The sequence below is a fragment of the Oreochromis aureus genome, linkage group 5 (assembly GCF_013358895.1).
Source record: "Oreochromis aureus strain Israel breed Guangdong linkage group 5, ZZ_aureus, whole genome shotgun sequence".
NCBI classification, from domain to species: Eukaryota; Metazoa; Chordata; class Actinopteri; order Cichliformes; family Cichlidae; genus Oreochromis; species Oreochromis aureus.
In genome coordinates, this window is record NC_052946.1 from 12969682 (window position 1) to 12997426 (window position 27745).

The 27745-nt window shown below is 37.0% G+C and overlaps 4 protein-coding genes across 22 annotated transcripts in view; 3 read left to right on the forward strand and 1 right to left on the reverse strand.

Moving 5' to 3' along the window:
- The first annotated feature begins 331 nt into the window (after window positions 1–331).
- Window positions 332–6526, forward strand: zmat1 (zinc finger matrin-type 1). The gene is made up of 7 exons (XM_031747799.2): window positions 332–490; window positions 2734–2840; window positions 2950–3021; window positions 3241–3376; window positions 3515–3802; window positions 4436–4526; window positions 4953–6526. The coding sequence occupies exons 1-7, from the start codon at window positions 352–354 to the stop codon at window positions 5914–5916; spliced, it is 1797 nt and encodes a 598-aa protein (XP_031603659.1). The 5' UTR covers window positions 332–351; the 3' UTR covers window positions 5917–6526.
- A 1627-nt stretch (window positions 6527–8153) lies between these two features.
- cd8b (cd8 beta) lies at window positions 8154–14463 on the forward strand. Its single transcript, XM_031747835.2, has 7 exons — window positions 8154–9207; window positions 10221–10565; window positions 12156–12239; window positions 12633–12722; window positions 12896–12929; window positions 13093–13147; window positions 13226–14463. The coding sequence occupies exons 1-6, from the start codon at window positions 9153–9155 to the stop codon at window positions 13109–13111; spliced, it is 627 nt and encodes a 208-aa protein (XP_031603695.1). The 5' UTR covers window positions 8154–9152; the 3' UTR covers window positions 13112–13147; window positions 13226–14463.
- A 4485-nt stretch (window positions 14464–18948) lies between these two features.
- cd8a (CD8a molecule) lies at window positions 18949–22577 on the forward strand. Its single transcript, XM_031747820.2, has 6 exons — window positions 18949–19252; window positions 19365–19682; window positions 19769–19867; window positions 19965–20081; window positions 20224–20263; window positions 20698–22577. The coding sequence occupies exons 1-6, from the start codon at window positions 19204–19206 to the stop codon at window positions 20747–20749; spliced, it is 675 nt and encodes a 224-aa protein (XP_031603680.1). The 5' UTR covers window positions 18949–19203; the 3' UTR covers window positions 20750–22577.
- Window positions 21521–27745, reverse strand: part of cast (calpastatin) — a 32497-nt gene continuing 26272 nt past the window's right edge. For 18 of the 19 annotated variants that reach the window (XM_031747730.2, XM_031747740.2, XM_031747732.2 and 15 more), the window contains 18 exons: window positions 27594–27710; window positions 27362–27466; window positions 27137–27253; window positions 26899–27009; window positions 26658–26771; window positions 26383–26466; window positions 26153–26257; window positions 25907–26023; window positions 25688–25798; window positions 25494–25601; window positions 25291–25395; window positions 25113–25205; window positions 24417–24461; window positions 24180–24317; window positions 23702–23788; window positions 23450–23479; window positions 23071–23177; window positions 21521–22972 (listed from right to left, as the gene is read on the reverse strand). In XM_031747730.2, coding sequence (XP_031603590.1) covers window positions 23079–23177; window positions 23450–23479; window positions 23702–23788; window positions 24180–24317; window positions 24417–24461; window positions 25113–25205; window positions 25291–25395; window positions 25494–25601; window positions 25688–25798; window positions 25907–26023; window positions 26153–26257; window positions 26383–26466; window positions 26658–26771; window positions 26899–27009; window positions 27137–27253; window positions 27362–27466; window positions 27594–27710 — 1686 coding nt within the window. In that variant the 3' untranslated portion in view covers window positions 21521–22972; window positions 23071–23078. The remainder of the gene's footprint in view (window positions 22973–23070; window positions 23178–23449; window positions 23480–23701; window positions 23789–24179; window positions 24318–24416; window positions 24462–25112; window positions 25206–25290; window positions 25396–25493; window positions 25602–25687; window positions 25799–25906; window positions 26024–26152; window positions 26258–26382; window positions 26467–26657; window positions 26772–26898; window positions 27010–27136; window positions 27254–27361; window positions 27467–27593; window positions 27711–27745) is intronic. The other variant, XM_031747728.2, reaches the window with a different exon arrangement.

Below are 27745 nucleotides of genomic sequence, written 5' to 3' on the forward strand. Positions count from 1 at the left end.
TTATATGAATATAAGGCATAGAGAGAAAAGAGTGACTTCTTAGATGTTAAAAAAGTAGCAAATACATAAATATGAATCAGTTCAATTTACATACTATGGATCCGGGTCCTGCTGTGCATGCGCAGACCCGTGATTTTAGATATTTCGATAGAAGTAAACAATTCGAACATAACAGAGACAGATTTTCCCATTGCCGTTTCTATTATTCGTTACAGTATTTTCACGAAAACAAGTCTATAAAATACACAAGACGAAAAAAGACGGAGGTTGTAAATTATTTAAACTCTAACTTTCCTGTACCAGGACTACAATACTACTGCGCATGCACGTTCAGGTAGGGAAAAAAAAAAGATGGACGACACAAGTGGCTGTACTTCGCTAACTGCGGAGTCAGACGCTCAAAATAACATTGCCAGTATCCCTAATGCGGCTTCTGTCACAGATGCTGACAAAGTAATAAACAATAAAATAGATAGTACCCAGGTTGAAGGTGAGTTGTCTTCAGAATGTGAAAATTCAGCCGTGTGGCACCCTACCTGCTGCGCCTTTGTTAGCCTTTCAGCTATGTGGCTAGCCAGCTCATTAATCTAGTGAGCTGCTTAGCTGCTTAGCTAAATTTGCTAACGTCGGCTGCCTAACATTAATCTGCTTTAAAGTGAGGGGCTTTCAGAATTTTATAGCGATCTCTACGAGCAGGATAGTAAAAACTATCGCCCCGAAAATCTCCCTTTTACCCTTGGCCCAGCTTGATGATTAAACCATAAACAGTTAGGGTACTTTTCCTTATGTCGTTGGCCTCAGAGCTAGTACCAGCAATTTCAACCCCCACACGAAACGAAACAGTCCCTTTAAATGATTCGATATACCGGTGGTTAATGCTAACCGATTCAGCGGCTAACTGGTTTTAGTAGCAGAAGCCACAAACTGTTAAGTGGATGACATAATTTATTTGATCTTACATGGGAAAGCTAGTCGAATGGTAAACTTAGTCTGAAATGTCGCCATTTAAAAAAAACAATATTAAGGCCTGCAAACCTTAGCACCTGAAGCATCATTGAGGCTAATACTTAAAGTTGGCATCCACTTTTTTTGTGCCGGTTTAACTCATTAGTAACCTAAAACAGTGTTCTCAAGGTGAAAGGATAATAAATGGAAATGGAAAATCATTTGGTAAGTACAATATTTGAAATATATCAGTGCACATAAATTCTTCAGGAGCATCAGAGTGAGTACATATAGAGTACTTTTTTCAGTCTTTTATTTCTTGCATTTAAACACTTTCTAGTGTTTAATTGTCTTGAGGTCCTTTATAGGATGCCAGTGTTGATACTCAGCACTTTAAAAGTAAACCCTCATCACCTTTGATTGCCTTATTTTCTTTTTCATAGTCATTTTCAGTATTTATAAGTATATCAGATTGTCCTGTAATTTCAATTAGGAAAGTTACTCTGGAAGAGCATTCGTTTATATTTGAGACAAACGCAGATATTTTAAATGGTTTTTTTTTATTAAAAACAACTACTGAAGTAAAGTAGTTAACAATTTTAGTTCTTCTAACAGAAATTCAGTCTCCACCAGTCGTCATGTCCTATGATTAGTTCAGTACAGCCTACAGCATCAGTAATCTTGCCTAAACATTATTTTTTACTGCTATCAGGACTGTACTCGTTGATTTCACATTAATAAATTTCCTATTTCTGTGTTGCAAAATGCCTTTCAAAGTTTTGAAAATATCAGCAATACAAGTATTTGTCTGAAGAGTTAGGTTGTTGAAATATCACAGAAACACTGTGCTCATTCAGTGTGGTTTCCTGTTGTTCCTGGGCTACACTGTATCAAAATATCTGAGCAGGTAACAAGTTATTTCTTTGCTTGTAAAACTTAATATTTAATCCACCTGCGTGAGTGTCATCACTAAACTGTACTTTTTAAAAGTTAACCACTAAATAGGTATTTGCAACAAAAGGTTAATTTATCATCTATTTTTTAAATTTATTTATGAATTATTTTAACTTTAGATTTTTTTTATATGTGGGCATTTAAGTTGTCACATTTTTTTTTAATTTTTTTTCACAACTATTTATAGTTAATTGGCACTGAATGCACCACAGGTGAATCAGCTATTGCATCTCGCCCAGAATCTGCAGAATGCAAGAAATCAAGAAGTCACAATTTGTTATGGGGTAGCAATATAATATGCAGTATGTGTCAAGATGTGTGTTGCCTGCTACTTTAGGAGGTGTGTGTTGAGCGGAAATAGTTTTAGAAGATTAAAAAATAAAAATAAAAGCACATCTTACTTTTCCCTCATAAATGATAAATAAATTTTTCCATAAGGGGAACGTTTTGATAGAAATATATATTTCAGCGGTTATATTCACAACTCCCCCAGTTGTGTGGACCTTTGTAGAATTAGCAGGTCATATTAAAAATAATTGTAAATGTTGGATGAGATTTGCCACATTAAGGCAAAGCATATTGTACAAATTACAAAACAAATTAGTTTGTTTTGAAAAAGGACCATTAGATAGGTTAATATATGATCTAATATATTAGATCATGTATTATATTGTGTGAAAGTTAAATATTCTTAAAGAGTCAGCCTTTTTTTCTGGGTGCTGAGGAAATGGAAGTTGTATTGGACAAACTTTTCTCTTATGTGAATTTAATAATTTAATAGTGTTTCTTTTGTGCTTCATGTTTAAATAAGTTTCTATGTATTCTGCCACACAGGAAACAAAGCTGAAGAGGCGCTACTGAAGTGTCTCCTTACAGACAGTTACTGCCATGTGTGTGAGGCTGTGCTGCTGTTTAAGTCACAGCGGCTGTCTCACTATGAGGTGTGTTTTACCCTCCAGGCACAAATCCTAGCACCGTAGTACAACTTTAATTAGACCTGCCATAAGTAAAATATTTTCTAATAATGTCTCACATGTTGTCCAACTGTAGGGAAAGAAACACGCTCAGAAACTTAAGCTGTACCTGCAGACCAAAAAAGCAGATAAGTCAACAGGCGCCCAGGTTAGTGGCCAAGTTTTCTTTTTCCGTCAGGTGGAGTCTCTTATCTGTAATCATGAGAACTGACTGAGACAAACTAACGTAAGCATCCAATAGTGAAGAATATCAGAGTTATAGTATTAGTGCTTTAATAATATCCTTCTCAAAAGAATATGAGGGGTCTATGAAAGCAATCTTGCATTCATAAAATAAGTAGTTAATAGTTTTTGTTTGTTTTTGCAGCAGACCATGAGTAATGATACAGATCGTTTCTGTGAGCTTTGCAACATGGTATTTAGCTCACCTGTGGTGGCAAGATCACACTATGAAGGCAAAGTCCATACAAAAAATCTTCGTAAACAAAGTCTTCACCTATCAGGCAAGTTTGAGCTCTGTGATGCAAAAAGCATTTTCTTGATGTAGATTTTGATATTTACACACAGTGAGTAAGATATGTTGACATTATGATGTCACTGTCAGTTCTGTTGAATTTGATCATGTGTCATTGCATTTATAGAGAAGTCTACAGAAGTGCATACTTCATCAGGTCTCCAACAGGATCCTGAAAAGTCTCAGCAAAAACCATCCTCAGAGGGTGTTGTGGAGCATGATTTGAATCCAGCAGTCACCAGTGCTACATGTAGCACAGAGGTTGATTTGAAGGATCCCAACAAGTACTGTGCCCTGTGTACTGCCTCCTTCACCAATCCCCATGTAGCCTTGCAGCACTACAGTGGACGCAAACACCAGAGGAATCAGGCCAGACAGGAGCTGCTCAAACAGCTAGGACACAATGTAGAACAAGGTAACTTTTTGCCTTTGAGCAAACAGGGTAATACAGAGAGCATTAAATCCTTCAGGAATTAAATAAAAATCACCACAGCAGCCTGAAACCAGGACAGAAACATTAACAAGTAAGGGAAAAAGAAACAGGAAGTTCTGAAGGGAAAAGTGAAAAATCTAGATTTCTGCTGAGACCTCATTGATAGTTGAAACATCTACATCAGCAGTGAAGATTTCATCCCAGCACAGGTGGGTGAATAGGAGATAATCACATAGAAGTTGGCTTTATAGCATTATTACAATAAGTATGGATGTGATTCAGGTAGTCTGATTAGCTATAATTCTGTGGTTTTGTTATTATTTAATATTAGAACTATAATCTGACTTTAATCTGGTAAGTCTGACTTGAGGAGATTGAATCAAGTGAGCCAGTGTAGTTTCACAGAATGTTAGAAAGTTTAATGAAGCCGTTTCCCGTTTTTTATTTTCAGCTTTAGGCGCTACAGCGTCTCTTTGTGGAGATGGCATGAATGATTTAGAGAAAACCCAGAATTTGTAAAACAGTAGAAAAATCACTTTACTAAATCTTTATTGGCCTGTTGAAAGTTGTTGGATTTTTTTTTTAATCGCTCTTCTTTCTAATCTTTTTCTCCAGGCAATTCCTTGATGTGTCAGATGTGTGGTATGCAATTTAACTCTGTGGAGATGTACCAGGACCACATGCAGGGAAGCAAACACCAGATAAAGTAAGTTTAAGAAGACAATGTCAACTTTCACTGTGCCACTTTTTTCTTAAAGTGTAATATTTACTACATTGCACTTCAGCTTACCTTTGGCAAGAAGTAATTATTTGTGATGATACTAAATAATATGAAAATAATACTGTTATAAATATACAGAGGAGTCACAACCTGGCACAAATCAAGTGTTAGCTCAATTTTGATGCCAAGTTGGGTTACCAAAGTTTGTAATTGTAGAGAAATAATGAATTCATTTTGGGCATGTCATTTTCAAGCAGGAACCTCAGAATGCCTCTGTGGTTTACGAAGGCTATAATTTGTAGGTTTTTCTGTGTTCTAATGATCAAAAACAATGACTGGGAGCTTTAATCTTTCATCACCATTTATCTGATTGAATAGCAGCCTAATTCAAGTTTATATGTTCGTGCTCAGGGAGAAGAAGGTCATCGATCTATGCAAATCCCAGCAAAAACTGTACAGCACATTTGCAGATGAACTGGCTGATTACATTCAGGTTCAGAAGGCTCGTGGAATCACCCCTAAGACTAATCAGGTCCTCCCTCAGGATACCATGCAAAAGGGAGATGAAGATGAAGAACGGGAAGTATTAAATAGGAAGAATATGGTGGAACTAAATAAACCTGTGGCTAACCTCCTTCCTACCTCCATTTCTCCTCATCAGTCCCATTCTGGTCATTACTCTCCACTTCAAATGGGGTGTTCATCGTTTCAGGGCCCACCCTTGCCGTCACGTGCCTCAAACTACAACTATCCTCCTCCAGTTCTTCGTAACTCAGGTCCTCCACCGGTCACTAATTGGCCCATGAGAAGAAAGCAGAGAAGGTCAAGCTCTTCCTCCTATACTACCTCATTATCTTACTCCTCCTCGTATTCCTCCTACAGCAGTAGTGAAAGTGACAGTGATAATAGTGAATATAGGCACAGAGAAAAGAGGCAGATTAAAACATCCCATAGGGAGAGAGTCAGGAGAGGAAGGGATGAGGAGAGGAGGAGGAAGCGCCGGAGGAGGGAAAGAGATAATGACTCAGAGGAGAGAAGAAGAGAGCGATCTGTTGAGTCGGAGGAGGAGAGGAGCAGAAAAAAGTCAAAAATTCATGGCAAGTGGAGACGAAAAGAAAAAAAATCCCTTAAGGAAAACTTTAAAGTGGAAAGAGGAGATCAAGTTATGGACAAATTAAAGCCAGAAGACATGATGAAGAATAGCAAAGAGACTGAACTGCATATTCAGGCTGAAATTAATGTTAAGCAAAGGGAGGGTGGAGAGGATGAGTCCATTAAACCTAAATACAGAAAAGAGAAGAAGAAGGCAAAAGAGAAAGCAGACACTAGGACAGAGGAGGAAAAGCTGTGGGACGACTCTATTCTGGGGTGTTAAACTCTGCAGGAGCAGCTGAAGTGAACAGTATTCTGGACTACTTTTGGCAAACATTTATCATAAGCATGACATTGAAAATAATGAAAAGCTATATTAAAACGATTTAAAAAATCCTGTCAGCAGGTAGCAAAGGCCTTTTCTATATCTGCTTTAATAACCGAAAAGTGTTTTCTTATACAAGTTTGCTAGCTGGCTAGCCATGTAGAGTCAATTTGTATGTCCATAAGAAATGAATGTATTTCGTTTGTATCTGGAGGAGATTCAGCATTAATTTTATACTATGACACTTTATAATAAGTTTGGTTTGTGTGTACGGTGAATTGTTGGCTGTAATGTTTAGCACTGTTTGTTTATGAAGTACTCTTAACTCATCACTAAGGTAAATTTGATTATGGATGCGTGCATCTGGCATGGAGTTGATAGATTGTCATCCCTTTAGCAGTCTCTGGTTGGCACTGTTGAGCTTCATCCGTTTCATCAGTACTGAAAATAAAAGCTCATAGATGTCAGAAGCTTATTCATTTCATTACTTCAGAAGCTCTGTGTGTTCTCACTCTCAGGCACAAAGGTTGAAATAAAGCCACTGACAACGTGCTGTACAGAAGTTCAGTGTAAGACATATTATGAAATGATAAAAATACAACAAATACTGCCTGGCACATGCGTTGCACCACAGCAGATTTACACTTCATCAGTCTGCAGTGCACTGTGTGCATGTCTATGTTTTATGATTGTATTTATACAACCAGAAAACACATTTGCGGTCATACAGGTGCAGACGTTCAAATGAGGACATCTCTTTACATAACCTCAGAATTCAGGTTGAAGAGCAATGTGCAAACTGAACAAAGTTAGTAGTTAAAGGGAAACAGTATCACCTACTGTCAAACTATGAGCTAAAAAGTGGGCCACTTACACTCTTAATCCCTACTGTCATTTTGATTTACACGTAGCTACACAAAATGTTCTTTTAAGTAAATCTTAAGGTATCTGAAATGAGTTATCTAAATACTTTGATTGGCCGAGCCACTGTTCCTCTGATGCTCTTGGTACATCACATCTACTCAAGAAAAACAACTTTGTGTTTTTATCTTTTGGATTGCTTGTGGGCTGTATTGTTAAATGTTCATTGCGAGCTATATGTATGAGCTTAGATAAGATATGAAACTAGTTGGTAGTGGTCAAACAAGGAGCGAGTGTGAATTTATCAGAAAAGTTTATAAAGAAGAAAAACTTTTAAATCAACATGTATGAAATAACTTCCCAATTGTTGGATGTTGATTGGATTGCTGGCGCAAAGAAAAAATATGGATCATAGAAGCGACACAAAAGTTGAAATGGCTTAGCGCAGAAGTCCTGCAGATGTTGTAAATAATCTTCTGAACTATGGTCTTGACATTAATTATCTTTAAAACTCTGGTAATGAGAATGAAACTGCTACATCTCTGTATTTTTTATGGATGACTTCTCAAAGAATACTTAACTTTAAAAAAAAAAAATAGCAGAGCAGGCAAGTAAAACAAGAGCTTGGCAGCTTTTGACGTAAAGCATTGAAGTGGAGAGACCAACAAAGGCTTTATACCTCAGCGATGTGTGAAGAGCGCACATCTGAAGTCCCCTGAGATCTCCTGTTTTCAAAGAATCTTGTTCCTTGACTCGCCTGAGTGTACAACCCCCGTAGAACTTTAGGGTTCCCACATCCTCTCACTTTAAGATCCTCACCAGACCGTTCTGTACCCTTACCCTTTACGAATGCACAAAAGATCCACAAACACCACACGATTTAAAGGATCATCACTGTTATCGAGCAAGCGTGAAAAGGACTTGTGAATAAGAGATTTCAAAAGTCCTCTGTTTTTCAGAATGGCAACTTTAAAAGATACAAAGAGATACTGTCTTGATGTAGGGAAAAGTGCTCAAAATCAGGTATAGAGTTCATCTTTGCATGTCAGTGAAACTCAGTCTTCAATGTGAGGCATGGATTTGAGTTTCATGAGTAGATGTTGGTGTATCTTGTAACTAAATGCCACAGGTGTCCTGTTTGTTGTATGTGTACATATATAAAGTTTAAATAGTATATCTTTAATAATTTTATGTAATTTTAAATAATTACTGATGGTTGCAGCTCTAATTGGCTTATTCTTCTATTTCAAGCAATGTGCCTGTAACTGCCTGATGAAACTTAATGAGTACATTGCCGATATATCTTGCACATACAGTGTGACACAATGAAGATAGTCTGCTGTTTTTCAAAGCCAGGGGTGTGTAACTATAAAATGCTTGTATGTAGGGGGTTTCTGTCTTGCATAGTAAAAATGTGAATATCAAAAATGTCAAATAATATGAGATATATTTACTTAAGAATTGATTTTAATATAAAAAAAAAACTATATGTACACTTTTCAAAGAAGAAAGTAATAATATATACACTTTTTGTGTAATTTGTAATGCAAAATTGCTTGCACAGGCACAAACTCCACTGTTTTTGATTTGCTTGTTTAATGTGGGTCTTTAAGAACTTTATGGCAGGTGGAATACTGAAGTTGCCTTACACACTCCATTGAGTATTTAAATGTATTTTGTATCGTTAATCCTCGTATGCAATTATTTCGTTACAGAGTTTAGGTGCCATATGTTTATATTCCCTTTTTGTTCTGTGCATGAAGCTCTATGTGTGGCTCCGCTGAACTCTAGGTCATGCACCTGGGCAGAGACCACAGCACTGCAAACTGCTGCTCTGGAAATATGCAACATTTTTTTAATTGCTTTTGTTTATGTGGGACATAATGTGAGACATCACCACATTTTCAGCTGTGAAACATCCACTTTACGCCTCTATGTATGTTAGGGATGAATCCGTTTTCTTTTTTTTATAACAGATTTAATATAATAGTAACAGCTATTATCGTTGGGCTCTGTTACAGAACAGAATAAAGAATGGCATCAATAGGTTTATTTTGATGCAGCACTTGTGCTGATCCTTATCTGTATTAGGCATGTGGGGTTTTAGAACGTGTACGTTAAAGTCCCAGTGACTGGTGTAATGCTGTTATACCGTGTCTGATAGGCCCTGTGTGTCATTTTAGGGTGTTGCATTGAAGCCTCAGGGCCCTGTTAGCATAGTTCCTCCCATCATCTATGACAGATAGATATCAAGACGAGAAAGTATTAGCAACCTCCCTCAGCTAGCACACAAGTTACACACAGATACGGATACACAGCGGCGGCCTGACAAAATGTTCCTTCTGTCACTGGCATGGCTATTGTTGACAGGACCACTTTGGACATCTGGTAAGACCATCAGCTTTGTCTTTAATCTCATAAGACACAAACGTTCTTGCTGTTGCAAAGTCAGGTAGCTTACCGAGGGATGTGTTGTTGTCAAGTTCAACTGATGATCGTCTGATTTTTATCTTAAAATCAAATACAGTCATTGCCATAGCATGTGATAATTAATGAAATGTGGCTTAAAGAGTCACTGAGAGTTACAGACCAAGTAAAAAGAAGTGAGCTTTGGTTTGTTGGTTTAACATTAGACATTATATATATGAAAGTATAGATTATTGATACGGTTATGTTATTACGTTAATTATCAGCCTTTGAGTTTTGCTCTAAGGGTAACATTGTAGTAGTCCCCTGTAGTTTGTCGTCACAATTTTCTGTTTTATATTTGTATCACTGTGCTGGAGGCATTGAAATAAATGGGATTTGTGCTGTATTTTGCCACTTACTGGTTATGAACCAAATTAGTCTTGAATGTAACATAGCATTTGTATTTAATTCACTTTTGCAAGAACAGCATGAAGCAAGAGCCAGTAAGTGTTAACCTTTCATACAAAGGCAGTCTTCGGCTTGCTGTGTAAGTTTTTATATTTCATAACACTATTTCATAACACAGGCCTGTGCATTTGACTTAAAAACATAGAAAGTAGAAAATGGTTGTAAAATGTGAAGAGGTGTTTTACCACAAAGGCCTGCCTGTAAAACATCTCCTAAATGCAAAATCGGTCATACAGCAATTCCACAATGTCACTGTTAAGAGTATGAAATATATACAAGAGATTTCCTCATATTTTCTTATTTTATATTGCCAGTTGCATTTGTACTGGCTTTTGCCACGTAGGAAGCATGACAACCTGCATGTATTATTACAAGTATTAGTATTCCTTTTCTTAATTAATTGCGCATCCTTACGGGAGGATTGTCCATAAACCTTTGCAACGAGCAAACACGCTAGGCAGCTTGTGATATTGTAACAATGTGTTTTCTGAAATCTTAAACATCACTCTTTTTCCTTGGTCTAGATTCCAAACAGATTCTGCTGGAAGAAGAAGTCAGCATTCGTTACCCTAAGATCCTAAGCAATGAGACCATTGATTGTGATTGTGGCAAGTTTCCTTGTGACGCAGTCTTCTGGCTCCACAGTGACATCAGTGGCAAAGTCCAGTTTCTAGGAAAATGCAACAACGCTGATCGTGTTACTGATAACGTGGATGAAAGACATTTTAAACTCAGTAAAAGGGGCAGTAAGTCATTTACGCTCCGTATCATCACTGTGACAAAAGAAGACAGAGGGATTTATTCTTGTGTCTTGAAGGACAAAAGTCTTAATGAAATGTGGAAGCCGGGGACTCTTCTACTGCCAGGAGGTTTGTATTCTAAGTGCTTCATGTCACAGTTAAATATCACGCTAAATGTGAAAATTTCAAAATATATGTCTGATTTTGAAGAGGTAGGTCAAGCTGATGGATGATTTAAGGCTTTGGTGTGTAAATCCAACATATTACGACTCCTACTGTAATACAAAAAAAATGTATAATATTCTGCGGACTTACTGGACTCAGCTTTAAAAGTGTGGCGCACTTACCTTGGTGTATTAGTCAAATACAATACCATTTTCGCATTGAAAAAATGTAAACTAAAACATTATGCAGTTATTTGCTACTCACTTTTATCACTTTTTGACAGACTTTCACTTTTTGACAGACTTTCATTTCGTGTTTTTTTAAAATATTTATGATCCTTTCTGCCAGGAGGAGCAGCTGTAGAATGTTTAAAGACACCTGGTGGAGCATGCCACAAGTAATAATGTTTTTTCTTTTCATAAATAAAATTGGGTATAAAAGAGCATTCCAAAGTCCATAAGAAGTAAAAGATGGAGCTTTCACAACTCTGAAAGCGTGCGTGACTACATATGTAGTCGAGGCAGAATTTCTAGAAAGTGGAGAACAATTCTGATTTGTCGATTTTATCATCTAGAGAACTTAATATCAAAAGATTCAGGGAATGCACGGAAATCTTTGTACGGAGGAGAAAGGGGTATGGAATCCCCGTGATCTTCGTGCCCTCTGGAGGTATTGCATTAAAAACTGATGTTTCATGGAAGTCACTGCACGGACTCCAGAAACACTTCTGACAGCGAGTGAACACAGTTTATCGCTTAGAGCTGCATCATAGAAAGAAAACCTTTTTAAAGGTGTTTATGGCATCACAATCAAAATGAGCATACATTTTTCAAATCATAAAATTTCTATTTTAAACATAAGGTTTAAATCATTTGCAAATCATTGCATACTGATTTTATTTGCATTTTGTCTTTGACACAAGTAGACATTGAGAAGTTCTTTTGAATCCTGGCTTTCCGCTTCTCTTTGCCTAGCTGATGCTGCCTTACTTATCTTTCTAAATGAGATGTAAACAGTTAAACTTTTTCCCATCATGGACAAACAGAACATATTGTTACACATTAAGTTGGCCAAATGGGTAAGTTCTAGCTACAAATAAGGAAAAAAAATGCTGAAAAACTGTTCGCTGGCTCAACAGACGTACAGATGGAGGGATCTGTTTATGTAGATCAAATCTGTTAATAATCATGTCAGTAATATTTCTTATATTTGCCCAATTAGGGACTTGGTTGAAAATTGCTGTAATAACAACTATTTTCTTTTGAAAAAGTTGTTTGTTACTTTTCTTAATGGTGCTTCTGGGTGGCTGTGATTCAGGTGGTCAGGCAAGTCATATTTTAATCGCAAGGCTGGTGATTCGATCCCTGGCTTAACCCGTCTACATGTTAAGCAGGATACTTGAACCTTGAGTCACTCCCGATGTGTTTGTCAGGGTGTGCATGTTAGATAGAAAAACACTTAAAAGAAAAAAGTGCCTGTTGAATGTTTAAGTAGAGCAGAAAAGTGCTCTACAAGAACTTGTCCATTTATCTTTCTTTGGTCTTTATTTGACAGAGACCCCACCAACACCACCTCCTAAGCCAAAACCCAAACCACCATCCAAACCAACCTGTCGTTGCAATACAGGCAACTCCAAGGGTAAGTTATTGTAGAATAAAATGAATAAAAAGGACAGCGGTGCATAATTTAACATTTTCCTGCAGAATGAAAATTGATTAATGATTGATTATATCAGTGGTTCTTAACCTGGGTTCGATCAAACCCTAGGGGTTCGGTGAGTCGGTCTCAGGGGTTCGGCAGAGCCTCCGCCGTGACATGCACGGCTCATTTTGTGCACCAGTAAAAAACATATCTATGTCTTGAATTTGAAAAAAAAATCATATTTTATTTTTCACTAAAGAGGGGTTCAGTGAGTGCGCATATGAAACTGGTGGGGTTCGGTACCTCCAACAAGGTTAAGAACCACTGGATTATATCATGACTCCATTGGGGGGAAAAAAAAACATATACTCCATTATTCCTTTGCTCCAGGAGGCTGTGGCTCTATGATTCTTTGGCCTCTTGTCGGACTTCTTGGAGGCTTGGCTCTGGCTGTTCTCTGCACGCTGCGTTACTTTAGCCGTGAGTAGCGTTTAATACATTAAATACCGTGAAGTCAACAAAACAGCCGGACAAACGTGCCAGAAATGCATTAAATTGTGCTAATAAAGGTTGAGAAAATGAGCTTTTGTGATATAGTAATGTTTTATTTCTAAAATGTTTCCTTTCTTCTTCAACAATATTCTCACTTACAGGACTACCAAGAAAGTGTCACCACCACTTTCCAAAGTAAGTACAACATTAGTAAATACAACTGTTTTTGTCTTTCATTTTATTTTTCTTCCATATTCACAAGAAAAATCGAAATTCTTTACAGTATTTTTAAACTTTGATTCTGCCACCATATGCACGGACGATGCTTTAATCTCTGTCTTCTGTTTTCTCTATTAAGGAAAAGGCAGACGTTCTAAAAAAAACCCTGCATCTGCATCTCATGTATTTTTAAGGTAAGTATCATATGTGTTAAATGTTGTCTATGGTTATTGTCTAATGAAAATTAACAAATGTTGCTTCTTTGATTGCAGTGGCTGAAGTGCTTCGTTTGAGTATTCTGTCCGGCCACGAAAGGCATGATTCACCCTTAATATCTGGTCTTCTAACAACATCTCGAGTTTATTTACGCTTAAATGAACTCTCAGCAAGAAAAGACATTTGCTTTTTCAACAGCAGCAGCAGCCATGTAAGATATTGTAACATATTGACAGGCTTTTGTTATGTATAAGACAGAGTTCCACTAAGTTTAGTTTAAAGACCCATGTTGTGCTTTTAATCTGTAATCTTTCTTTCGGTCTCTAATCAGTGAGCTGCATTTAGCGTAATTTATAAAGGTGGTTTTCAATTAATCAGATATTGAATGTGCTGTGAACTGTTATCATTTATTTTGATGCAAATATCACAAAGTACACAAATAGACATACAGTATTTGTGCAGTTTTCTGCATTTTTTGCTTTCTTCTGTACTTATTTGTGCTTTTCACATTATTACAGCAATTTAGACACAGAACAAAAAGCACTGTCATGTCGGTATTTCTGTGAGCATGCTTGTGTTTAATCAATAAAACTGTATCATTTCAGTCATTTATGGTGGTTATGAGTGATCTAATTATCCAAAATGCAGCATTGCCTAGAAAGTAATGATACTCAGGAGGTATTTTGCAATAGCAGAAGTGCTTCCTGTAAAAGCTACAGGTCAAGCACTGTGCATGTTTCCCAGTGATAGGAACAGATAAGACGTTCTGGCTTTCAAATGTTTGTTGCGTTGTACATCTTAGATGTCTGTGCCTGTCTATGGAGAGGGCATAGAGGTTTGAAAGTGGGCGTTGTACTTCCATTGTCAATATTGTGCTTAGCGGAAGTTGAGTAGGTGAGTGACAGGGTTTGGTGTCTTCTTTTACTTTTGATGTGTAAACTTGCATCATATTCAGTTTCTCTTGAACTGCCATGTATGTGGCAACAAGCTTTGCTGTATAATGTTAAATTACAGGCTACAAAGTCATTTCATAGTAAGTGTAAGTCTCTTGCTTCCTTATTCACCCTCATGTGCATGCATACAGATACACACACACACATACGCAAACCAACCCAGTTACACCTGCGTGATTGAGAAGTGCAAAGACACAACTAAGTTCGTGGTTGATTGGGTCGCAGGGAATGTACGCAGCTCTTTCCTGTGTGCTGGAGCGCGAGGATATACCGAACTATGTTCACTGAGATGCTATCGCTTCACTCAGCTTTGAGCTATTCGTCTAGTCTCTGAAACAAAAAGACCACAAAAAATACCACAGACTGAACCACAAGCACTGACGGAGAAAGAGGAGCAGTAAGCGAAAGACAAAGTAAAAAGTTTTGAAATTAATGCAGTAAAAGAAATAAAGAAATGTATGAGAACCTTAAAAGTGTTTTTGGAAGTGTGTTTAATTGGATATAATACAATATAATACATTTCATTGACCAAATGGATTTACACACAGCGTATGTTATTATTACCAATGTGGCTGGCCGAGGATATTATACATTTAATAAATGGAAATAATTATACAAGAACATTAAACCGAGGTAACACTGGTTGAGAAGACTTTTAAAAACACATCCTGTATCAGCACTTTACAAAAGTATTACTGCTTCACAGTCAAAGCCAAGTAGACCAAGGTCACAGTACACTGCCACTTTAAGAAAAGCATCGCTCGGGTGGAAAAATGTAAGTATGAAATAATCTTAATGACACAGCAACACAAATCAGAAAGGTGCACCAACTCATTGGGTAGAAAACTTAATATTGTAAAATTTGTAGAGTTTGTTGTTTGTATTTGCTTTTAATTTAAACAGATGTATTAAAAACTTATCGAATCCTTACACGTTATTGCCATATGTCAGTAAATTCATTAAGTTATGTGATGTATGCTAAAGAGAATGGATTTCTTCAGCTTTCTGTTCCTAGATAGATTTGTTTAAAACATGAGACACAGTTGAAACTAAATGCACACAGATATGATAAACTGTAAACATTATTTTTTGTAAGCCAGTTTTCTGATGTCTCCTTCATTTGTTTCCTGTAATAGTAAAGTCAAATCAGACATACATTTTTTCTTTACAATTTTTTTAATTTCATTTTTTGGAGCATAAATCATGGAAAACAAGTGCTTAAATTCCAAAAAATGCAATTCAATCCAGTACTTTTCTTCTGAAATATCGAAACAGCCATAAACTATAACAGCGTGCGATTTCTAATCTAATGATATGGCAGTGCTATATACTCAACTGTTTGTGGTGAAATCCATAACTATTATCTCATGTTACGTCTTGCTACAGATACAAAATACATAAAAGCTGCATATTTCTATATTATTTAATTAAATATAAGTAATATGTACATTCTGACACTCCGTTTTGAATAAATCCCATTTAGGATAAACTTATATTACCTGTTTGAAAATGCAGTTTTCTAATACAGACCTTTTTTGATAACAATATTAAGTACAGTTTCATGAATGTAATAAGAGTCAATACACAGAAAAATTGAGGTTTTTCCTTTCATGTCGTCTTTAGAGACACGTAAGTACAGAAAGTGTTGTGCACTATTTTCAAAACTCTATTTAAAAGTGCAACAAACAAAATTCTTCCAAGCTCTTTAGTAGGAAGGGGTTAATACTGAGGGGATATTAAATAACACGTATAATTTCCAATTTGTCACATTTGTCTAAACTATTTCAGCTACCTTAGCAAAATCCGAAACAGTATACGTAAATATATCATGTCGTCAGATTGACATTACATAAGAGCCAGATATTTAGAATTTTTCCTCTTTAACATGGCCTGGGTGTAAATTCTGACGCTTTATTTTGAATAACAGCAGCCCATTCAGGACCTATTTGTGCTGCTTGTCAAAAGCACAATAACTGCTTGAAAGCAGTTTTACAGTGTAGACATTTTTGAGATATAAGTATCAATGAGATGTGTTCTTACTTAGCAAAAGTCAAAAAAGTAAAGGAAAATGAAAGTCGTAACAGGAACCGTTATCCACACATTATAAAAAGATTCTGACCAAATCACTTTGAAGTCTTTTAGAGCGCTCCATTTCTACTTACTCCAATCCTCTTGATGCTCTTGGTTTCCATTTTACTCCTTTTTCTATAATGCTTGAAACAGCCAGTTGAGCAGCAGAGCAATAATAACTGAGCCAAACTGAACAAAAAAAATACTATTCAAATGTGTTTACTGGTAATGAAGGTGGCATTTTCAGAACACAAGGATATTCAGCATTATTGTGCTACCCTTTTTTTTTTCACTGGCTTCCCCTGGTCACCCACCACATAATCACACACACACACGCTCAGGTTTCAGGTTGGAGATCCCCTGTGTGACTAAGATAGGGAAGCCCATGCAGGTGTGTTTGTGAGTGACTCAACCCTGAAACAGAGAGATGGAAAGGTGAAGTGGGCTAATTGTGTGCTTTTTGACTGGGTCTTCCCTTTGATAAGATGCATCAACAGAATCCCCTATTTGCTGAAAACAATGCAAGACTAAAACTTTGTTTTCATCTTGATTTAATTAGTAATAAATGAAAAAGTGACTTATTGAAAACAAAAATAGGGTCAATGACAATCTGAATTTCGAGGAATTATTGTAACGGTTGAAAGAAAGAAAGAGAGAAAGAAAGAAAGAGAAAGAAAGAAAGAAGCTAAATGAAATTTAAAAAAAAAGACTGTGTCCTCTTGTTACTCTCACTCCCCCCTCTTTTTCGTTCTTTCTGTCTCCTCCCACCCATGGAACAGATCACCCACAAAAGCGCAAAATGTCAGCACTCAGTGCCCATTACCAAATTGCTGCATTTATTTTCCAGCACTGAACCGGAAAAAGGGCTTCGAGTTGCGCCATAGCAGCTGTTGCTCTACACAGTTTATCTGAAGGGGGTTTCACTTCCGTACAGCTCTTAGACAACATTTCACTTGAAATGATACGAGCTGTAACGCTTTATGGTTGCTACGTTCTTCTTTCCTTTTGCTAGAGCTGTTAGTTCAATAGAGCTTTATAAACTGTGAACAAAACTGATAAGATTTAAACTGAATATTCTGGCAATTTAATGAATTCAAATTCCTGTCTTTTCCCATAATGAAAATTGTAGTATCTTTTGTTAGCTCACAAGCGGTTTTCTTTCAATTTTCAGTCCCCAAGTCCCCCAAGAACCCCCCCCAAAAAGACCTGATAGCCATTATATTTAAGAATGATTTCGCACTGTGGCTCATGCATAGCATAGCAAAACAATAAAAACATAGAAACATAGAAAAAAAATGTTAAAAATGTTACTTTGTTAATTTTACAAGATTAAAATCATGTGCTGTACCCTCCATCCAATAGAAGAAGTACTTGTATGAATATGTGTGAATGGATGAAAGAGGCAAGTTATATAAAGTGCTCTGAGTGCTCAAGAAGAGTAGAAAAGCACTAAGAACCAGTCCATTTACCATTCAGACCAATGTCACAGAACATATTTTCCATTACTTGTTTCAGCTGGTGTACACCTGTAATAAAACGAATTATTCAGGTTTGACTAATATTTCAATTTATTTTACACAAGTTTGTGTCTTTGCTCAGAAGTATGTCTTGATGCACGTTTAATCATTCAGGTAAATGAATCCCAAAAAGTTAATTCTGTTCATCTGGACTGGGCTGTGAGTTGATCAGATCCTGACCTCACAGCCCGTTGTTCATTCAGTGGGCTAGTTTCAGTTATTGTGCAAAGGTACTGTTTATAAGGTTGGGGAAACCTGCAGTCAGTCAGGATGAGTGACGAAACATTTCTCTCACTTAAAACGCTACGTCCAGATGAACAGAATCAGCTTTATGGGATGCTCAGAAGTATGTTTTGTGATTTTGTTCAAGGATTCAGTGCACTGATAGCAACATGACGCTAAGTCATTTTGCTGCCATCTAATGGTGTAAATATCGGTCTTGTGGAAGCCTTGTAACACTGGACAACACCGTAAAGAAATCGTATGCCTAACATTGGATTTTAGGGGTGTTTGCCTGTGCAATACAGTACTTTTAATTTGAACAATGAAAATATTGGAAATTGTCATAAATTAGTCCAGTATAAAGGTAAAATTCTTAGATCTTAAATATAAAATATAACATTCACAGTGATTATAAATTGAAGAGGACAACAATCTTTACTCAGAACTTGAGAAGATGGGAAATCACTTAAGTGATTATTAGTTTATATAATAATAGTATATTTTAATTTTTTTTAAAAAATTAATTTAGTGATGTTATATTTGTGTTATATATCTTGTGCTTATCATTTCTATTTTATATGTACAATTTCAGGGCTTTTTGCCCGTATTTCAGAACATGGTGATATTAAAAAAAGGGGATGTAAGATAATGTGTCTTACAAAAGGCCTCTGAGAGACCCTGATGCTTGCTGTTTTACTTTTAACTAAACAACTATTATATTTCTCTAAACTAGTTTAATCTGAGAGATTAAAATATAGCAATGTTTGCAATCTTGAAGAATTTCAGCAATCACTCACCAAATTCAAATTACATAGCAATTTCAAAGTGACTGTTAGGAATTCTTGATGAAACTTCAACAAAGAAAAGTTTGGTATAATGCACCATTTAATTTGTGCAGAATTGGTGTAGAGTTGCGTGAACTATGTTCGGTGTGCATCGTTTTCACTTCCTATCTCATCCATTTTCAGCCTACATACTGCGCACTGCTGCATTTGTGTGCCAATAGTTTGTGGATGAAGTAGTGATGTTCAGTGCTTCAAACCAGAGGTAGAGGAGTGAAGTGCAGATTGGGTGGGTTACAAAGATTGTGCAGACCACGATCGTGTTGCAGGAGGTCTCTGCAAGACTCTGCTGCAATGGTCCCATTTGACAGAGCAGAGAAGAAGGTTACAGCTGGGGCGGGGTTTCATATCACACTGAATTATCTCCCAGCAGACTTCAATAAACACCAAAAAGACGTGTTTAGCTCCTATTCTCGTCTGCAAGATTAAAATGGACCAAAAATGGCTTCTGATTCTGGTGATTGTGGTGTCTTGTCAGAGTAAGTTGAACTTAATTATTAAGTGTCTGATTTGTTTTTTAGTTTTTTGCTCACGTGCATTGTTCCCAGAAACTGTCTTTTTTTTCTGCTCTCATTTTATAAAATGTTTTAGAATTTACTACAGGAGCTGCCAAAAACATAACAGCAAAGGAAGGACAGAGGGTTTATATGAACTGTAAACAGATACCAGGGGCCAGCATGATTGTCTGGTTTCGAGTCCTGAGCAATTTTCGCATGGAATTCATTGGGTCTTTCAGCACAAAATGCATAAAAAAGACAGTGATAACAAACTTCGATGGGCTCTACACTTGCACTGAGGATCATCTAACACTGAAGTCCTTCAAAAAAAACGACACTGGCCTATATAGCTGTGCGTCACTTATCCAAGGTAATAAATTGGAGTTTGGAGACGTAACACGAATATCTGCAGGTAAGTTTTGTTTCTTTGATTTGGTTTCATTCAGGATGTTTATTGTTTTAGTAGGTTAACACTTAACTTTTACTTCTTTATTTAAGAAACAACTGTAGTTAAAACTGAAGCGCCACCAACATGCACCACCAAACCGAGTGTGCCCAAAATTGCAACCTGTACTTGTGAAGGCAAGAAAGGAGGAGGCAAGTGTTCCAAATCACAATGATGTGTTATAACATTTATCATATTCATGTTTAAAATTCTGTGATTAGAAAAAGTTGGTAAACAAGGATGCTTCAGTTTCAGAATGGGAGTACAGTTCTGCTATTACTTGTAGTCCAATAATACTGGGAGCTCTTGCTGGTAGCTCTGGCCTTTTTCTTCTGCTCCTCATCGTCACCATCTTGTACTGCAATCGTAAGTGCATCTTCAATATGAAACCTGAACAGTCTTCATGTGCATATAATTTGTAACTGAATGATATATAAATTCTGTCATTTCCTAAACTATTGTAACTATCTGTAAAATCTCAAGTTTAAATACTTTCAATTACCTGTAGGGATAAGGACACGGAGATGCCCACACCATCACAAAAGAAGGTAAGTTATTCCTTTATTTATTTTTTTTAATTTAACATTATCATTCCATTTGGCACTTTAGTCTAGGAATACAGTCCATGAATAATTGAGGAATACTGGTTATTATTCCAAGTCCCCTTAACATCAGGAACCACACCCAGACAGCAAAATTACATTTTAGACTTTTTCTTTGTTAATATTGTTTAGCTGTTTTCTTTCTTCTTATTTTCATTAATATTTGTTTTAAAATATTTATCTATTATACAATATTAATATTAAAATACCTAAATTAAATAGCCATACCCATAGTATTTTATGATTGTTGTTGGATGTGTTTTTTCCTCCTGTAATTCCAATTACACTTATAGTCTATTTGAAGAAAACAGAGGCTACTAATTATTTTTTTTATATATATGGTTTAAATTTACATCTCTTTTTTTCCTTTTAAAATGTAGACCTCGAACGGCGCCTCCTGCAAAAGAACCGATGGCCGACAGATATGTTTAATCTAAATGGTGAAATTTCAGACACTTCTTTGCTTTCATGCTATTGCTGCATCTTCTCATCCTGTTTGCTAAAGTCAGCCTAAAACATTTTCTTTGTTTTTGAAAATATAAGATGGTTTTAAAGTGGTTGTGTATTCAGCGCATAAATGGAAAGCCTTTTATTGCCAGCAATGAGTTATAATTTTCATGTGGCTTGATGGCTAACAACACTGTTTTGTCACTGGTAGATTGAACCCTTTTAATGATAATTGTGTGGTTTAAAGAGTTTATTTTGCAAATCCACATCGATTCTTATGGTTACGGGTACGACTGAAGATGATCCTGAGAAGCATATTCATTTTGTTTCTGAACTGTGAGCAATAATTGTATATAATTCTTTTGAATTTAAATATTTTGTATTTAATTTTTTGGGAAGTTTTAAAAGCAATAACAGCGTGCTTTTGTTTTGCATTCTGCACACACTTTATTTGAATTGCTGCACTTGCATTTAGTCATCAAAACAATTTAAAGCAGTTTTTTTTTTTTATGGCTTGTTTAAAATTACACTTACTCCAAAAGTATTTGATCTGATTCATTCACATGTTTTTAAGGCTGTAGAATAATACTGAAAAGAACAAATATGGCACTTTTTTTTGTTTTTGCTTTTAATTGTTGTACATCCTCAAACAAAAAAAAAAGAAAAAAAAAGAAAAAAGATTCTCCTGTCTATTTTCAACATAAAACACTGTACAAAAAAAAAATAAAAAAAAAAATAAAACCACTCAGACAAGCATTCCTTCTTCAATGAACTGCATTTGACTTTATTAGATTTTATTTTTTCCACACATCAAACCCACTCATTTGGATTCCCATCAGTCATTCAGGGTCTTGGCACAAAAGTAGATTTGAGCAAAAGACATTTGTTTTTTAAGCCCCCCCCCTTGAGTCTAAAGGAAGTGGGGTGCTACAACTGTAAGCAGAGCGCAAAACCACAAGTCAAGAGCGGATAAAAAAAATTCTTTCATAGGAGATTACACTCCCACGCACTTTAATACATACACATTTCCCCTTGCACCTTTACAAACACATTGTTTGTTCATCTTTCCTACAATATTTAGTTATTTTCTCCAGCATATTAAGTCAGTTAATGTTATCTTTTGTTTCTCTTTTAAGGTACGATAATAATAAAACGATACTACATGATTTATTTATGTATTTATTTTTTTTCAATTTAGTTAGCATTTCCCCTTATACATGTCATATCTTGGCTTAACTCCACAAAAAAAGGGTGGAATTATAGTGACTAACTTTACAATTGAAAGCAATAGCCCTTTGTAAATTACAGTGTTGTGTTACGTAGAGCAAAACTCTTTTACAGCTCACAAACAACGGCAGTTTACAAAGCTTGTAAACATCCTGCTTCAATAAGTGCACTTATGAACGTCTTTTTTTTTTTTTTTCCATTCTGCAAACCCAAATACATAGAAAAAGACCTACTTGACAGATATTGGTCTTTTTAAAGATAGAGGCATTTGCAAAAAGCTCTCCAATACAGAATTAATTAGAACACCTCCTGGGAAATCCACATATTTAATAATGTAAACTATGTATTGTTCAAAACATATGTGAACTGTACACTAGTGTCTTATGTAATGGTGTCCAATCACGACATGATAGAAAAACTTTTTGTGTGTGTGTACATCTGGATTGCACAAAACTTCCCGGTGCTATACACCTACTCCATACTGCTCTCACACAAGTCTCCACTGCTCCAACTAATGTCACAACACCAGCAGGTTTAGGTCACCGGTGTTGTAATAGAAGTGTTTTGCTGGAGGAAAAAGAAAAAAACAAAACAAAAAAAACCCCACCTGTCAACTGTGATGTACATGCGTGATTCTTGGCACCCAAAAAAGTTTTCCCACAGTTTCACTTCTTTCATTTCACCACTCATCCTTTACACCTGTCCAGTTTTTAAAAGTCTCTTTCATATTCTCTAAAAAAACAAACCCCAAAACAAACCTTCTTATCTTTGAACTGTAAAGCAGATAGATGTGTAAGTGTGCGTGCATGTCCTTTTGTGCTTCTATGTGTGTGCATTGCGTAAATGTTATGGGTACGTGTAGGTTTTTTCTTGACTCCAATATACATTCTTAACAATTTACAAAAATAGAATCGTTATCCAGAGAGCAGCTCCCTCACCGATGCGTCCACGTGGCCTGGAGGACAGATTTTAAGCGACGGCCTGCAACAAATGATATTCAGCAGTCAGTTTAAAGACTTGACATCTATCCTCCTCATATTCAGTTTTTTTTTAAATCACTTAAATATGACAAATCTTACCGTGTGACCTAGCTCTTGGCTCCCTTCTTTGTAGAAGTTGGCACAACATCTGCGCTTCTCTGAGCTGATAGCTGGTCGGGGACAGATGGCTCCTCTGCTTGTTGTTTCTGATGTTTTTAACAAATAAGTATTAAAAATGATAAAGAAGAATTCATGCCTTTGCAGTATTACAGGCTGAAATCAACATCAGGCAAAGCAGTGTGAGGAGCGTGAGCAGCATGTCACATGCCACTATGTGTAGGCACCTGCAGAAATTAGAATTCAGTAACTGTTTCTGCTGTGAGACTTTGGCTCAGTTATAAGTGCACAGATCCAGTGTGTCAGAGACGTTGCTTATTCAGCCTAAATTAGGTCTTCATGCAGCAGACGATTTGCTTACTTTAGATTTTGACTTTGACTTGCTCTTTCCCTGTAACAAAGTCGACACCTTGATTAGGCTCTACAACTCACACTGCTCCATTACGTAGTGAGCACAGACACAGTAACAGCTAGTAAGGAAACTTACAGGGGGCGCCATGTACCAATGAGAAATAAATGTGCTGCAATCATTCTTCTGAAGTGCAGGTTGGTCCTGTTTCTTATAGTAAAGTGTAACATATAAACACTTCTAAATGGTCATATAGATTTTTACCTTTGGTTTGTCTGTTTTAGATTTGCCTTTTACTGCATCTGGAAGCAGGGTATCAGACAGGGACTCCAGAACAGGACCAGCCATCGGCTAGAAAAGCAAGAATAAATAAATAACAGTTAAAACTCAAGAAGATCATAAGAAAGCATTTTCTAGAAATGGTTTCAGGTACAAAGACGGTAGGACTAAAACAACTAAGTAAGGACCATTTTTTAACACTGTATCATGATTGACAGCATCAATCACAGCCTATTATGTGGCTCTCCCTGGTATGAGCTCATCGTTCCTTTGTCAGGATGAACAAGTAATCTATTGTGAAAGCAAAGATTAGGATTAAGGTCGTCAGCAACGATGAGTCAAACCTCACAGCGGGTTAATTAAGGTGAGACAGACACATGTCTCACACCTTGATGGAGTTTAGCTAATATTAGCTAGAAGGAGTAGAAATGGTAGGTTTGCCTGAGTTTTATTTCTCCACTACCTTCAGAGGAGCTGAGTCCAGCACAGGAGGTTCCAACTTTGTTGTGGCAGCACACGAGGTGACCAGTGCATCAGGCTTGGGAGCATCAGAGAAGTCACTGGACAGCATTTCCAAGGCTGTTGTGTCATCCATACTCTTCTGCAGAGTGGTAAAGAGGGAATGCTTTATTGTCATCTTTCACATATATCATTAATGTTTATTTTATTTTAGAAATATTATATTATATGAGGAACTGACCTCCTTGGGGATGGTGGCAGCTTTTTTCTTTGCTTCTTCCATTTTCTTTAAAATGAAATTCATGAAGTTTAGACTCTCAATAAAGCAACAAATGCTATACTACACTTTATAAATGTCCCAGTGCTAAAATACAGCCTAGCACATTAAAAGACTTACAATAACTGATTAGTTTCATTAAAGAATAAATATTTTAGACCCCAGTCCTTTATTGTGAATTATAAGCTCCAAACAGTGGCCCTAACAGAAGAAACAGGTAGTGCCTTTGAAAGTCCTAGGGTAAGTAAGCAGTTTATTCTGTCACAGTCTTCAGTAGTGTATAGATGGAATATTTAGAAGATTTACTTATTTGTAAATAACAAGATTATATCGTGTAAAAGACTTCTGTTTTCAAAATATTACATACTCACTGAAAAATACAGTTAAATGAATGAATAGTGTCCCTGATCATGTTTTGTATTATTATCAGTTAACAATATGTAATGTAATTCTCAGCATTACCCAACCCAGCTTGCAGCAGACTACCCAGCAAGAACAATCAAAAATAAAAAAATAAAAAAAAAATCAGAGACTGTATGTTCACATTTTTAAAGTAGGAAAGTTGTACTGAGTAAATGCATGGATTGGTAGAGTAATTGATGGACTGCTAAGTAAATGTACTTCACTTTTAGGATCTTATTTCAAAGGCTGTCAGGTTACCTTCCGGTCTTCTTCAGTGGGTCGATACTCTGGTGGTAGTGTGTCATCTCTCTCTCCCATTTTAATAAGCTTCTCTTCAACAATCTTTTTCTCCTGCAACAGTGAGGCAAATCAAAACAGCTGTAGACTTTTTATTCTTAGTGCACAAATATGCAGTTATTTAAACCATGCTGGCTACCTTGACAGCATCTTTAACAGGACCTGGGGCGGGCTGAGGAACAGGTTTGATATCCCCCAAGGTGTCTGACAGAGCATCGAAGGCACTGTCTGCTCCTGTTTTCAGCTGATTGTGCAAAAACCCCAGACAAAAAGATGATTTTGATGTAGCTGCAGATAGTTGTATAAAGAGTATAAGTAGATGAGATACACTTGAGTCTTTACCTGTGGCTTTGTTTGTGTAGGAATACGAGGTTCCGACTTCACTGCCGGTGCAGCGCTGGAGGCAACAAAGTCTCCGGCCAAGGACTTAAGAGCAGTGTCTGCAGAGGCCTGAGGGGGAGACAGAATGCAATCCTATGGTTAAAATCTATAATGCTCAACTAGAAATAAATACTATTGCTTTCAAAGATCTGTACCTGTGCAGAAGGAGCTGAGGAACAGACGACAGGAGCCTGGACAGCAGGAGCGGCTGAAGAACTGAAGTCGCCAGACAAAATATCCAGAGCATCATCAGTATTTATCTTGGGCTGCAGGAGAAGATGAAGAGAGAAAATAAGCCGTTATTTTAAATAGTAAATGCACATATTCTTTATGGCTTTTTATCCATTAATAAATATCTAACTTTTGTTGCTCACCTCAGGTTTGGGAGCAGGCAGTTTTTTGAGATCTTCCTCTTTAAATCTGTAACCTGGAGGAAGTGTATCCTCCCTCTCTCCTACACGCACACCCTTCTCCTTTTTGACTTTGCCCTCCTGAAAAAGGGGGAAAAAAGTGAATGACTGGATGGCTGTCCTACATAATTCAGTCGTATTGTATTACTGAGAAGTATAAATATGTCACACATAATAAACCAACACTATATGTTTTTGGGCACCACATACCGAGACAATATCCTCAGGTCTGAGTTTCGGAGACTCTGGCTTTGGTGCATCTGTTGGCAGTGTTTCACTGAGAGCACTGAGAGCATCCAGAGAGATGGAGTCACCCTGAGGAGTGAGAGAAGAGGAACTTCATAGGCCAGTTTTAGACAAGGCATGTTATACAGCTCTGAATGGTAAATGAAAAACTAAAGTCAAAAGAAATTAGAAGACATCTGATTCTTCACAGTTACCTTCTCAATCTTGGGCTTTGTCTGTTGCGCGCTTACGTCAATGGTATCGACCTTGGTGTGTTGCTCCAGGGGACAGACTGTTTTCTGCAGAAACACAGAGATGGAAAAAAGGACTGAAAAAAAAAAGACAAATTGTAGAGGACACGATGACAGCCATGGTGGCAAAAATAAAAACAAAATAATGTTTATTTATTTGCTTGGCAGGGAAATCCACTATGGAAGGAAAAAACAGTTTATAGCTATGCAAGAACCTGCATTCACACCAACAGCTTTACCTCTGGTGGCTTCTTTGATGGAGGAGGGACTGGTGCGTGAACTCCAGAAGCCTTAGATGGAGCCACAAACTCTCCAGAGAGTACGTCAAGAGCTGACAAATCCTCTACTTTTGCCTGAAAAGCAGAGATACGAGTTTGAATCAAAGCAGTGAAAGAATACTGCAGTTTTATATTTTGCAGACTTTTCGTTTTAGAGACACATGCATTTTTTATGTGCAGCAACTAAAATCAGACAGTGTACCTGTGCAGGAGGAGCTGAGGAGCTGACGACGGGAGCCTGGACAGCAGGAGCTGATGAAGAACTGAAGTCTCCAGACAAAATGTCCAGAGCATCATCAGTGTCCATCTTGGGCTGCGGGAGGAGACAGAGTAAAGGTTAAATCAAGTTACTAAATGTTCAACAGTTGTAGATCTAAGTAGATTTCATAAGCTTAACATGCTGAAGTTTAACCCTTAAAGTAAATTTCCTTCAGTCTCACCTCAGGTTCTGGAGGAGGCAGTTTTTTGAGGTCTTCCTCTTTAAACCTGTAACCTGGTGGAAGAGTGTCGTCTCTCTCTCCAACACGTACACCCTTCTCCGCCTTCACTTTGCCCTCCTGTACAAAGAGAAAGAGAACAAAATTTAGCATTAAATGGTAAAACAAGAAGAAGAAGAAACTATCAAAAGCTGTGAATTTAATGCTAAGGTGTAGCTTGACTCTTACAGAGACAATGTCTTTAGGTTTGAGTTTGGACGATTCAGGTTTTGGTGCATCTGCTGGTAATGTGTCGCCTAGAGCACTGAGAGCATCCAGAGACATGGAGCCACCCTGAAGAGAGAACAGGATTGATCAAACTATTAAAAATAAAATGTCTGTCTAAAGAATATGAAGTGAAACAAGAATGGGAAGAAGAGCAAAAAAGAAGAAAAACGACTCCACAGATCTTATATCAGACCTTGTCGGTCTGTGGTTTGGTGTCCTTCCCAGCAGCAGGTTTGTGTTCTTGTGCTTTCTTCTCAGTAGAAGGAGCACCGGGCCCAGCCACAGGAGGGGCTGCAGCCGATTCCACTTTCTACACCAGACAACACAGATGGCAGTAAAGAAAAA

What these genes read in the sequence shown, in the direction of transcription:
- zmat1 (XM_031747799.2), top strand. Translation starts at nt 352, where the DNA reads ATGGACGACACAAGTGGCTGTACTTCGCTAACTGCGGAGTCAGACGCT. An exon ending in ATAAGTCAACAGGCGCCCAG is followed by an intron (nt 3,022 to 3,240) that starts GTTAGTGGCCAA and finishes TTGTTTTTGCAG; the next exon opens with CAGACCATGAGTAATGATAC. An exon ending in GGAAGCAAACACCAGATAAA is followed by an intron (nt 4,527 to 4,952) that starts GTAAGTTTAAGA and finishes GTTCGTGCTCAG; the next exon opens with GGAGAAGAAGGTCATCGATC.
- cd8b (XM_031747835.2), top strand. Translation starts at nt 9,153, where the DNA reads ATGTTCCTTCTGTCACTGGCATGGCTATTGTTGACAGGACCACTTTGG. An exon ending in AGGACCACTTTGGACATCTG is followed by an intron (nt 9,208 to 10,220) that starts GTAAGACCATCA and finishes TCCTTGGTCTAG; the next exon opens with ATTCCAAACAGATTCTGCTG. An exon ending in CACGCTGCGTTACTTTAGCC is followed by an intron (nt 12,723 to 12,895) that starts GTGAGTAGCGTT and finishes TCTCACTTACAG; the next exon opens with GACTACCAAGAAAGTGTCAC.
- cd8a (XM_031747820.2), top strand. Translation starts at nt 19,204, where the DNA reads ATGGACCAAAAATGGCTTCTGATTCTGGTGATTGTGGTGTCTTGTCAG. An exon ending in GATTGTGGTGTCTTGTCAGA is followed by an intron (nt 19,253 to 19,364) that starts GTAAGTTGAACT and finishes AAAATGTTTTAG; the next exon opens with AATTTACTACAGGAGCTGCC. An exon ending in CCACACCATCACAAAAGAAG is followed by an intron (nt 20,264 to 20,697) that starts GTAAGTTATTCC and finishes TTTAAAATGTAG; the next exon opens with ACCTCGAACGGCGCCTCCTG.